Here is a 12957-nt window from a genome sequence, read left to right on the forward strand (position 1 = left end):
ATGTTACATCTTTTTTTAAATATGAATAATAATTCCGGTATTTAAAATCTGTACCGGAAATTAATGAGATTTTATCTGAAAATTGTACTATTTTATTGTTAGTAACCTTATCAAATATTTAGGATTTATCTTGTAAAAATAATATATCTACTGTATTAACTATCCTATATATATATTATTGGGTTACGAATTTTAATAACCAGTTTGGTCCCGTTCTATGAATTATTAACCATGTTGTATACATTGGGCGGTGGTGATGTAATTGAGAGCACTAGTGTTTTAAAAACAAATACTAGATTTTTAAGGAGGTAAGTAATCGTTTTATTTAAAGATTTATCAAAATTATCAAGACATCAAAATGTATTAATTTACTAAACAGATCTAAACAAATCGAAGAAAATCCCGAAGAATACTCTATTTTTGATAATGTTGAAGAAGGAATATGCGATATTTTTGTTGGAATAAAAAATAGTTCTTACAAACCAATTGATAGAGCTCGAGCTATAAAAGAAATGATACAAAATGAATTAAATTATCACAGCAGACTTTTAGAATTTATTAAAGCTTATAAAGAAGATTCGAATCAGATGATAGCATCCAGTTTAAATTCAATTGATAAGTTAACAATATCTTTCATAGAAAATTTAAAAGATGCTAACTATGATTTAATCAAAATAACTCGTGTTTATGAAGAAAATGTAAGTAACAAATTCTTTAATACAACTTAAATAAATTAATCAATTTATATTTTTTAGATTTACCTATTTAAAATATACTTAGATATACTTAGACAAACAACTTGTTTAACAGATTCTATTAAATCAAGAACTCTTATTCACGCAACATTTTTAAAAATATTACTTCATTCGTTTAATCATAAAGAAGAGGAAGAAAAGGCTATAGAAGGAACTATTAACATATGGGATAACTTAATTAATGGATATCAACATCAATTGGATATTAGTTACGATATCGAGAAAAATGTTCCGTTTAGTTCTAGAGGAAGACTTATACTGCGACTCGAATTTAAAGTTGATAAGAAAGATATGGTTGTTTTTCTATTTGAAAAGGTTCTTCTTTTTACTACGATGGCAAAACAAGATTATTTAACGTATAAAAAACATTATTTAACATCAAATCTTATTGATGTTGAGATTTGTGACAATTCAACCAAGCTCATTTTGAGTGTAAAAGATAAGAATAATAGTGTTAAAATAATTAAATTTCGAGATCTCACAAAATCGCAAAGTCAAAATATTATTAGATTTAGGGATAGTGTTCAGCACTTAATAAATTAAAAACATTAAAAATTGAAAGATTATTAAAATTTGATTAATAAATTCATTTACTTGTTTTTTAATTCCACCATACTTCCGCTTCATTAACGATATTAATTTTACGAGGAAATAAATAATATAATATTCCAACAAGGAAAATAGAATAATAATGGTGATACGTAATGTTAGTGGGAAGTAATCTACACCTATTGTGTTAAAAAATACAAAATAAAATAGTTTAATATGAACGAAAGTGATGAATTAAATGGCAAACGAAATATTGTTGATCTTATTACATATTTTGATAGTATTTCTTGTGAAATTGATGCGGGAAAATTAAGGAAATAATTTTTATCTCTTAATGATTAATCGCCTTTCATTTCAATTTTATTAGGAATACTAAAGCTAATTGGACGTATATTAATAAGAACGTGTGCCAAACAAATTCTTTAAAGAAAATATGTAAATCTTCCAAAATAATTGAAGAACTTTTAAACACCGAAGAAACTTACTTTCAAACTTTACGACATATAATTGGGGTATTTATTTAATTTAATAAAAGATATGTCATATTACAAAAATGTTTTCAGAGTTATATTTTTTACTTCAAACAAGAATTAAATGAAAATATGTATATTTAAAACTTTAGAAGAATTAGGAAGGCACCAAGTAACTTTTTATGTGGATCTTTTAGATAATCAAAAAGACGCCGAAAAAATAGCACAATGTTTTTTGAAACATGTAAGTATAAATTTATATTTTAAATGTCTAATTTATCGTTCATATTTTGTTTTAGAAACAATTATTTTATTATTACAAAATTTATATTAGTGAAATGTACGATTTATTTAATACACTTTCTACTAAATACAAGAAATTAGTTGAGGTAAGTAAAAATCGTCATTGTTAATTTCAAAATATTTTATTATATTTTGTCCTAATGAAACTTATTGAAGAATCAGCAATTTTAATTTTTCTGAAACAAAACAAGAGTATTTATATCATTATTTATATTACATTCAAATGGAACTTATTGTTACACTAAGTGAGGCATGGCGAGATCATAGGTGATGTCTATGATCTTCGTTCTACCACTAACGGGTCAAAAACCAAGATTTTTTTTGTTGTACATTAGACTACATATATTTATCTACATGTAGACTCAGCTCGTCGTGATAGACCCTGATGGAAAACTCAGCAACCATCTGGTTCTACTATTTAACAGCACACGTCTTCATCACTTCTTCTTTAACTTTTTCGAAAAATTCTAATATTTTCGTCATATGTCAATGACCATTTTGGGAAAGTTAAAATGACAACTGTTTTGTTTTGTTAACTATTTCCTATAGACCCTAAAATTTATAATTCGGCTAACTCGGCCGCATTTCAGAATCAGGATGCAATAACACTAAATCTTCTGTAGAATCTTGTACGTTCTATCTTCGTCGTTGGTTAGACTTCATACTGGCAGAAGAAGTTTACCTTTCTACCAGTCTATTCCGATCTAACTCTCGCCATTAAATAGGAGTGAAGCCTGGCGATAAATCACGTATTGTTGCTTGAATCAAGGGCGTAGAATTCCGTATTCGGAGCAACAAAAGTAACAGTGAGGTATTCGTAGTTTTCTGTACAATGTTAGCGGAAATCGCTTTTTAGATTATTTTATTTTTATAGCTATTTATTTATTTCTTTAAAATTTTAGTATTCGTGCCTCATCACACTTCCATCTTGAGGTAAAAATTGTAGCCAAAACTGGTGAAGTCAATCATATTCTGCTAATTCGTTTTTAGATTGGGGCTTTTGAATAAGATAAAGACAACTACATGGGAAATTCTGGACATATGGGCGGATTTTAATGTAGAACAGTTCAAAGATGGAAAACGGACACAAACACTGGAGGGAGAAGAAGATGAAATAACAGAAGACACTATGGACATAGCAACTGAAGAGATAACAATGGAAGAACTACATGGATGAAGATGAAAACAGACAAGACTTGCGGCAAAGACAAGATAGACACGGAGATGATAAAACATTTTGGAATAAAAGGGAAGGAGTGGCTTCTAAGTATATATAAGCCCCATGGGCCGCATGGGAGTCGGAAACAGTCCTGAAAGATTGGGAAGATAATATCATCTTACCAATACATAAAAAAGAAGATACTCGAAATGAGCAAGGGAATAAAACAAGGCGATAGCCTAAGCCCTTTGTTATTTACAATATTAATGGATAGAATGATAAAAAATACAAGAACAAGAACAAATAAATATCAAACAGTAATAGGTTATAAAAGTTTGGAACCAGTAAAAATAGATAATTTACTATGTGCTGATGACTATAGTGCTGATAGCAGAGAACCATGAAAAGGCAAGGAAGTTAGTTGAAATATGGACAGAAGAAATTGAAAAGATGGGACTAGAATTGAACGTAAATAAATGTAAAATCGTAATAATAAATAAAAAGAAATAAGAAATAACCCGTAAGAAATATTTATTAAGGAACAAAAGATAGAAAAAGTACTATCATATGAGTACTTGGGCAGTATAATATCACAAGGTGGAAGGAAAAATTTAGACATAAATGCAAGAATAAGGAAAACAAACAACGTACATCATACTTTAAACAGAACAATTTTTGGGAAGAAAGAGATAGATAAAAAGATAACATTGAAAGTGTAGAACGCGGTGGCAGTCCCAATATTAATTCACTCCCATATGCCAGTGAATCATGGACACTCCAAGATAAACAAGAAGGAAAGATCACAGCAATGGAAATGAAATCTTTACGGAAAATAGTGAGGAAGACAAAGTGGGATAGGATAAGTAATGAGAAAATAAGACTGGGAGAAGATGAAGAGGAGATAATCAGCAAAACAGAAAGAAACCAACTAAACTGGTACACACACATAATTAGAATGGAACATAACACAATACTAAAAAAGGCATTTGAAGCAAAGAAAAAGGATAAGACTCTAGCAGATATAAAGGAATTAGCCAGAAACCGGAGGGAGTGAAAGAGGTGGATGGAGGAAGGTTTTTTACAATGCACACCTGCCTAGTATCCTACAATATTATCAAATAGTTTCAATAACTCCCTGGTCTAATTCAACATCATCTATAAAGTTTTTTATCCCTATTTGATATCTCTCAAAATCAGATCTGTCTTTTGTTAAAATCTTTCTTAGCAATACTCAACATTGGATCTGAGAAGTCCCAGTTATGGTATTGACCTCGCTAATTATCGTCCCTATCATCTTTCAAGGTCGTTCATGGCGTCCATTATTTTGTCTAGGACTTTCACCTCTCATTCTGAGCAGTTCTGGGAGAATACTATCACTTCTACTTCTTCTATTTTGTAATGACGTTATTATATTATCAGTTTCATCTACTCATCTACTAATACAACCGTATTAGTTCATGTTTTTGTTATTCCCACACTTCATCTTCCGAGTACTCTTCCTCATTTACCACTGTTTTGACTCTCAGCAATTCTTTGAATATTCCTTCCAAGTATTTTTAATTTCTTCGATATCACTAATTATTTCACCCTTCGTGTCTTTGCATAGTGTGGTTTCAATCTCTGTCTCTGCCTCTCTATGTATTTATAGGCTAAATAAAGGCGCAACGTACAGTCTGGAACACACACCAGCCGAATTGGATGGAGCCCCTCTATCCCCGCATGGTTTATTTCTGTTTTTTTAAAACTTATTATTCGCTTAAATCACCTATTCAAAACAGAAATCTTTTTGTCAAATAGTATTTGAGAATGTCTGTACTTGGATAATGTTTATGCTGACGGAAATATGTTTGGCCCGTTTTGCTTTTGTAAAATTAATACGGGCAGATGTAGCCTCATTTACTTGACTGTCCATTGCTAATCTTATTAATTGATATTGTTGGTTTATTGGCACTGCTTCGTTATCTTTACATAACAGCCATTATAGCAGTATCATAGGTAAAAGTGAATATCACTGGTATACAGTAGGCAGCAGCCTGGCCTTAATACACTACCTTGTGATAATCCTGCGTTAATTTCTTTAAGTTTAGAGTATGGATTGTCCTGATTAACCGTCGCAATCCTTAGCAGTACTCCTAGGAGTTGTGAAAAATACATAGGTAAGAGCTTGTTTCGTTTGTAGTGAAGTCTTACATGCCACATTCTATCAAATGCCTGAGCTATATCTAGGAATATAGTGGCGAAATTTTCTTTCTTCCAACAACTTTTCAATTATATCTATAATTCTGTGAATCTGATCAATAGTTGGATTATATTTTGTTCTTCAATAACTAGATTCGTTCCGGCGTTAAGTGGGTTTCCTGAAGGCATACACACAAGGGTAAGTACTGATTCATTAGCACTTTTAATTCAGCAGAATGTTGAATCAGTCCATTGCAATTCCATTGAAGTATATTAATGGTTGACGTGTTGAACTTTATTGTAAAAAGAGAAATGCTGAATCAGTATAAGAGAAAAATAAATAAATAAATAACAATCAAACAAAGAATGTATATGAGACAATAAGACACGTGTAAATAAACATGACTGTACCGCAGTGGGTAAGTCGTCTCCTGAAGTCAGTGTCGGATTTCTTGGTCTACCTTTCTGCCAACCTTTCTTTTTCTTGTGCAGACCCGTTTTTGAGTCAACGGACAGCTCCGACATTTCGTCTGTCGATGACGTTTGGTTGCCTTCTCTTTTCCGTTTGTCCGAACCGGACTCGAAATGGAAAAGGTTTGCCTGACTGGCTCTCTCTACATTTTCCACCGGGAGGTCCATAATCTGTGGTGTTTTAAAAATTGGAGTCGCTGGTTTAACGAACGGACTGGGAGAACTTGTTTGCTGTATCAGCGGTTTGATAGCAGCAACTATTGCCGGGATGAGATCTTTCACCAAGCTATCATACTTGGGCTGTGTGCTAACAACCGCTGATTACGACACTCCCGAAACAGGCGTGCGCTGCATCGCTTGCACCTTACGTTTCGCTTCGGCATACGTTAGCCGCTCCTTCGTCTTAATTTCTTGAATCGCGACTTCCTTTTTATATACAGGACACACCCTCGACCGAGCCGAGTGCGGTCCGCCACAGTTCACACACACAAGGGGACTTTCACAAGGCTGACCTTCATGCGCGGCCTTTCCACAAACACATATTTGTTCGGCCTCACAGCGCAAGGATGTGTGGCCGAACCTTTGACATTTAAAACAGCGCATTGGCGCGGGTATATATATATCCTTACTTCTAAGGCGTAAAATGCTGCCTTGACCTTTTTTGGCAGAGAGAGCTTTATTGAAGGTAAGTATATGGTTGGGTGTGTCTACCAATAATCCGGCCTTCCTGGTTTTAATTCTCCTCACTTCAATCACACCTTGCCCCTTCATTTCTTGTTGAATCTCCTCCTCAGTGCAATTGAGGAGATCAGGACAATAGACAATACCTTTGGTAACATTAAGTGTTTTGTGTGGGATCACTTCCACCTCGATATCGCCTAGGCGTTCACTGGAGAGAACGCGTTTTGCCTGAGCGATCGACGCAGCTTTCATTAGGATACCCTCCGCGATCTTTTTAATAGACTTAAAGCCACCAAATTTACCAAACAAACATTTTTGCAAAGCAAACGGGCTCATTTTTTCGAAAGATTTTCCTTTCAGCGGTTTAACCACCAGGAACCGGGGTATGACCTCCTTTTCCTGGTTGATGGTTTTGTCCATTTTTTGAGAGTCGGGCGCCTCTGGAATGGGTTTTCTCGTTGAAGTTGCCATTCTTTTCGGTTTCACCAGCGCATCGTATGAGAAGGGGCGGGCTGAAATGGTCGGGAACGGGTATACCCTCGGTTATAGAAACCTACCCCAGTTCCCTGAGGCCCGACCTTCAATTATCCGGTTCCGAAAAACACGGACGAACCGGAACCCTCCCGGAGCAGTGTAAGTTCCGACCCTTAAATCCATCGCACACTTCCTGATCAGGGCCCGAAGTGGCTGGCCTCTGACACGTACCCAGTCCCCCCTCGGCAGAGCAAGCTCACATCAGCCTCCTCCACCTCCGGCCGAGACACCGGAGGCTTCGTCAGCACTCCCAGGGTTTCCAAAATACGTGCCAATCACATAAAAACGAAAAAGAGGACGAAAAACAAGAGACGTAACAAGCCGGTGCCGTGCCGGTCCTGGCGAAAAAACAGACTATAGAAGTCAGGCTGGTTGGTCCGCGTCGGGTTAACCCGATACTCGAAGAAGCGAGCGTTCCCCTATCCGCCACCTGGGGACGCGCCCGGTGGGGGCCCAGCTCCCCCGCGGGATCTCGACTATTATTACGTTAAATATTTCTTATAAAATTTCTGACAGAAAGTAGTTTGCAAATTTAGCAGAATATTTTTATGACGACTTCTCTGATGCCATGAAACGTCTTGCACGATACTATTATGGTCGCAAATGTTTCAAGTGGTCTAAAAATTTCCCTGCTCTTTCAAAGACTACACTGTCAAGTATAATTTTTTGCCTGCCAGGAATAAAAGGTGCTTGGTCTCTTCTGATCAAAAATCATGGCGGCAAACGTTGCGTACAGACCAAGTTACGTAGAACGTTTGGATACAATTGAACTAAAAGCATTTCTGTGCCTTTTGATTTTAAACGGTGTGTTCAAATAAACTCATGAAGATACAAAAAGTCTAATATTTTCAGAGGTACACAGAAGATCGTCAACACTCCGATTTGACATAGTATAATTTGATGGATTTGCTGCAATGTCAAATACATATAAGCAACAACTGCAAAAATAATTTTAGTTGCTAATATGTCATCGTAGATGATATGCTGTTGAATTTAGGGGTTGTTGCATAGTTTGGCAGTACATTAAAAGCAAACCTAAGAAACATGGGATCAAAATAATGTGTTTGTGTGATGCAAAACCACACTATTTATTAAACTCTCGTTTACTCAAGGAAATCAGCTGAACTTAATGCTAGAAAAAGAACCTGGCAGTGCCAACACGCATACTAAAGTTAGTGTTTTCAATTCAAAATACTATAAAGTACTTACATCACAGGATGTAAGAAGTAGGATGTAGGAATTGGTTCACTTCAATATAGTCGTTAGATTAACTGAGATGTAACAAAACAAGATGGACTAAGCAGGAATAAGCAAGACATTTCACTGACATCTACACAATAAAAGAATTCATTTGTTTGCAGAAAGCACTCAGAATCAATCATTAAATGGTTTTCATGTTTGCAGTTTAAAGAATTTAATATCAAAAATAGCATTTTCAAAAAAACAACAAACGTCTACAATGCTGATGAAACCAGTGTAACTACAGTTCGGAAACCCGACAAAGTTGTAGTAAGACAGGTAGACAGGCACTAACTTCAGTGGAAGTGGAAAGGAGTGCGTTAGTGATTGACGCCTTGAAATACTATTTCACCATTATTTGTGTTTCTACCACTGCGGTAACACTAGCGTTTTATATGAGATAAACCGGTAAGATCAACAGATACTGCCAACCTATCAGGATGGACGGAAGACTAAACATTCCTTTTTTATTTCCTATACTTTATTGAACACATATTTATATTCATCACCGTTGTACAGAGTGCTATCAATATTAAATAATTTGTCATGTTCAATTACTTTAAAGACTTTGGAGTATTGCACAAAAAACTGTATTGTGTTACTTTCGAATCCCCCTTCTCAATCTCCCATCTCATCTCAAATGATGAAATTATATCGCCTAATTCATCTAAAAGTAGGCCAGAACAAGCGTCAGCATCTAAGGAAATATCTCTTACCGGTGTTGAGTGTTTTCCATCAACACTGGCATCAATTATTTTCTGTGCAGTATTCTGTGATCTACAGACGAGGGAAAAGATCTTAGAAACAAGCGATTAATACAACTTGTGATGCATCCAGGGAAAACCATGTCAAGTTACCACAAGAATGATTCGATTGCAAAAATAAACCATTTCTCAATCATTAACAATAAATAGAGGTTTCTTTAGTTTATGTGTCACAACTATTAATAGTCATATATAATATTTTGAACACCGCTATCTCTCATTTACGCTATAAGTATTTTGTGCACACGCTCTACCCAATGACTGCTGACGATCGACCCTCGTCCTTAATAATCCTCTCTCTCATTTTTACATTTTGGCCATTCTTATCTTCATGCGATTCGGATAATGACTAAACTTCACTACGTTTTAGGTACGGTTTTAAATTTGGTGACACTGTGATATAATTTCAACCTTTTTTTTTATTCCAGTCTTGTTACATACATTTATTTTTAGTTTGTCATTTCATTTGCCGTTGTAATGTGTTTTTCTTGTTATTTTACCATGTAAGTCTATAATTTTGTATATTTATTTTATATTTAAAAATTTTCATTTTAGTTTTACTTTAAACATTTTTTAAGTTTTTAACTTATGTCTGAGTTTTTGTTCTTGTTTGTTCTTTTTTGACAGTAAGTTTTATCATTTGTTTTAAAATAATTTCTTGTTATTCATTTTTAATTGGTAGATTCAGCTGATAATGGCTTATTGGCCGAAACCGGTACTGATTATATTAAATTTTTTAGCGAGAAAGAAGTTATTTCATTTTATTTAAATACCTAAAATTTTATATTTTATATTTATTTATTCTTTTAATTACCTTATATTCTTTCTTCATATGTTATAATTTCTTTTGTTATTATCTTGAATTCGTTTGATTTGGTTTGCAGCATCATATCGTATTTGAGAACGTTCTTCATCTAGACGTTGCATCATATCTTCCTCTCATAATTCTTGCAAGTTTAAATCTTGTACTAGCACATATTGATTTCGGTTAATACTTTAAAAGAGGAGGAAGCTGTTCTTTTACTGATAAGGAATTGAGATATCATATTATGGTTGTGTTTTTCCAACTTCTTCGTTTTCTTGTGGTACTCTGGCTCTTTTGTGCAATAGTTTTTGAACTCTTCGAATACAAATTCTCGTAAATTTGCCGAAAACTTTCTGTTTACTGTAGTAATATATTAATAGTCCTTATTGGTAGATAGTAGTGATCAATGTGATAAGTATCCAGCAGAGTAGGTCATTTTTGGATTGAATTTCGATAACTTTCAAAATTTCCAGTCTTTCTCTCCATTATACAAATTAAAAAAATTCGTAAATACAAATTCTATCTTTTTTCAATGTTTTGGCATCCAGAATTTCTGCGAAGAAATTCTTAGTGCGCAATTGAAGCAAATATCCGATTTGCATTTATTTTAATTTTGATAAACTTATTTCGTCTCTACCCTACTTCTCTCTAATTTTGTCACCTTAATTTTGTCTATACCACCTACTTCACGAATAGTACTTCAATTTTTAAAGTCAACGTTCGACCACCTCCCAAAAAAGTAGATGTAACATAATTTCCGGTACTTACAAATCATTTTTGGGCATTACTGGTTATTTTCGAATTTATTTTTTCGCCTTTTGAATGAAGATTAAAGGCCATTAAGTTAAGTGAGATGTCACCCGCAGACCAAAACAGACTAGATCAGACAAGGTCGATAAAAAATTCAAGTCATGCATTTTAAATATCTAGGTGTTGAAATTACAAGAAACCGTGATCTATATAGAAAAACATAAGGACTTAGAACGTTCTATGATTTTAAAATGTAAACGTGTTCTGTACATAATTTATTTAATTTTTATTTGATAACTTCAAACATTTTATTATAATGTAACAAAATTTGATGTCTTAATTTACTTCATGACAATATAAAATAGTCTCTGAAGATGGCACATAGCCGAAACTAGTAAGACTTATGTTTTTCATTTAATTAAAGACCAGTTTAAAAGTACAAAAACTATACATGTTTTTTTCTTCTTGTTACAAATACTGGTAAAATGGACTTATAACTCTTTAAACAAATAATTGACCAATTGTGCATTTTTTGTGTGCACAACACCTTTTGATGCTTGGTCTGTTCTGGGCAAGCGTTGCGTACGGATCAAGTTCCGTGAGACATTTGGATGATCTATCGTTTGTACTATTGACTGAAGTTAACATCACTGAAAGCATCAATATGCCTCATATGCTGTTCTAGTCGATGACGAATGATATATTACAATTTTTATATTAAAAGTGACCATCGTACAACTGTAGTATATAGCTGAATAAATACTCTGTATTTGTTCTGTATTTTTAACGCTTTCAATGAGAGTCAGTACCTACATCCACGTAACTGCAATACTTTTGTTGAGCAGGTGTTGTCTTCTGCTTCATCAGTATACAGAATGTATTTTTAATCATTTTCTCTTTCCTGCCCTAATATTACAAAAAATCGAAACGTAGAAGTTATTTTCCTTCCACTTCTTTTTTCTGGTTTTTATCCATTTAACTACATCCTGTATGTTACATCTTTTTTTTAAATATGAATAATAATTCCGGTATTTAAAATATGTACCGGAAATTAATGAGATTTTATCTGAAAATTGTATTATTTTATTGTTAGTAACCTTATCAAATATTTAGGATTTATCTTGTAAAAATAATATATCTACCGTATTAACTATCCTATATATATATTATTGGGTTACGAATTTTAATAACCAGTTTGGTCCCGTTCTATGAATTATTAACCATGTTGTATACATTGGGCGGTGGTGATGTGGTTGAGAGCACTAGTGTTTTAAAAACAAATACTAGATTTTTAAGCAGGTAAATAATATAATCGTTTTATTTAAAGATTTATCAAAATTATCAAGACATCAAAATATATTAATTTACATAACAGATCTAAACAAATCGAAGAAAATCCCGAAGAATACTCTATTTTTGATAATGTTGAAGAAGGAATATGCGATATTTTTGTTGGAATAAAAAATAGTTCTTACAAGCCAATTGATAGAGCTCGAGCGATAAAAGAAATGATACAAAATGAATTAAATTATCACAGCAGACTTTTAGAATTTATTAAAGCTTATAAAGGAGATTCGAATCAGATGATAGCATCCAGTTTAAATTCAATTGATAAGTTAACAATATCTTTCATAGAAAATTTAAAAGATGCTAACTATGATTTAATCAAAATAACTCGTGTTTATGAAGAAAATGTAAGTAACAAATTCTTTAATACAACTTAAATAAATTAATCAATTTATATTTTTTAGATTTACCTATTTAAAATATACTTAGATATACTTAGACAAACAACTTGTTTAACAGATTCTATTAAATCAAGAACTCTTATTCACGCAACATTTTTAAAAATATTACTTCATTCGTTTAATCATAAAGAAGAGGAAGAAAAGGCTATAGAAGGAACTATTAACATATGGGATAACTTAATTAATGGATATCAACATCAATTGGATATTAGTTACGATATCGAGAAAAATGTTCCGTTTAGTTCTAGAGGAAAACTTGTACTGCGACTCGAATTTAAAGTTGATAAGAAAGATATGGTTGTTTTTCTATTTGAAAAGGTTCTTCTTTTTACTACGATGGCAAAACAAGATTATTTAACGTATAAAAAACATTATTTAACATCAAATCTTATTGATGTTGAGATTTGTGACAATTCAACCAAGCTCATTTTGAGTGTAAAAGATAAGAATAATAGTGTTAAAATAATTAAATTTCGAGATCTCACAAATTCGCAAAGTCAAAATATTATTAGATTTAGGGATAGTATTCAGTACTTAATAAATTAAAAACA

At 32.9% G+C, this 12957-nt stretch overlaps 3 protein-coding genes and 1 long non-coding RNA gene across 4 annotated transcripts; 3 read left to right on the forward strand and 1 right to left on the reverse strand.

The window, feature by feature from the left end:
- Positions 1-231: 231 nt before the first annotated feature.
- LOC139429991 (uncharacterized) lies at positions 232-1615 on the forward strand. The gene is made up of 3 exons (XM_071196522.1): positions 232-258; positions 351-698; positions 756-1615. The coding sequence occupies exons 1-3, from the start codon at positions 232-234 to the stop codon at positions 1296-1298; spliced, it is 918 nt and encodes a 305-aa protein (XP_071052623.1). The 3' UTR covers positions 1299-1615.
- A 60-nt stretch (positions 1616-1675) lies between these two features.
- LOC139429981 (uncharacterized) lies at positions 1676-4244 on the forward strand. The gene is made up of 5 exons (XR_011640563.1): positions 1676-1816; positions 1868-2018; positions 2074-2163; positions 2980-3010; positions 3068-4244. It is a non-coding gene; the product is annotated as an uncharacterized lncRNA (long non-coding RNA).
- Positions 4245-6206: 1962 nt separating this feature from the next.
- LOC139429992 (uncharacterized) lies at positions 6207-7037 on the reverse strand. The gene has a single exon (XM_071196523.1). The coding sequence runs from the start codon at positions 7035-7037 to the stop codon at positions 6207-6209; it is 831 nt and encodes a 276-aa protein (XP_071052624.1).
- A 4790-nt stretch (positions 7038-11827) lies between these two features.
- Positions 11828-12952, forward strand: LOC111426633 (uncharacterized). The gene is made up of 3 exons (XM_023061246.2): positions 11828-11957; positions 12034-12352; positions 12410-12952. Exons 1-3 carry the CDS (start codon positions 11881-11883, stop codon positions 12950-12952), a joined length of 939 nt encoding a protein of 312 aa, XP_022917014.2. The 5' UTR covers positions 11828-11880.
- Positions 12953-12957: the final 5 nt, after the last annotated feature.

Source organism: Onthophagus taurus, chromosome 6 (assembly GCF_036711975.1).
Source record: "Onthophagus taurus isolate NC chromosome 6, IU_Otau_3.0, whole genome shotgun sequence".
Classification (NCBI taxonomy): Eukaryota; Metazoa; Arthropoda; class Insecta; order Coleoptera; family Scarabaeidae; genus Onthophagus; species Onthophagus taurus.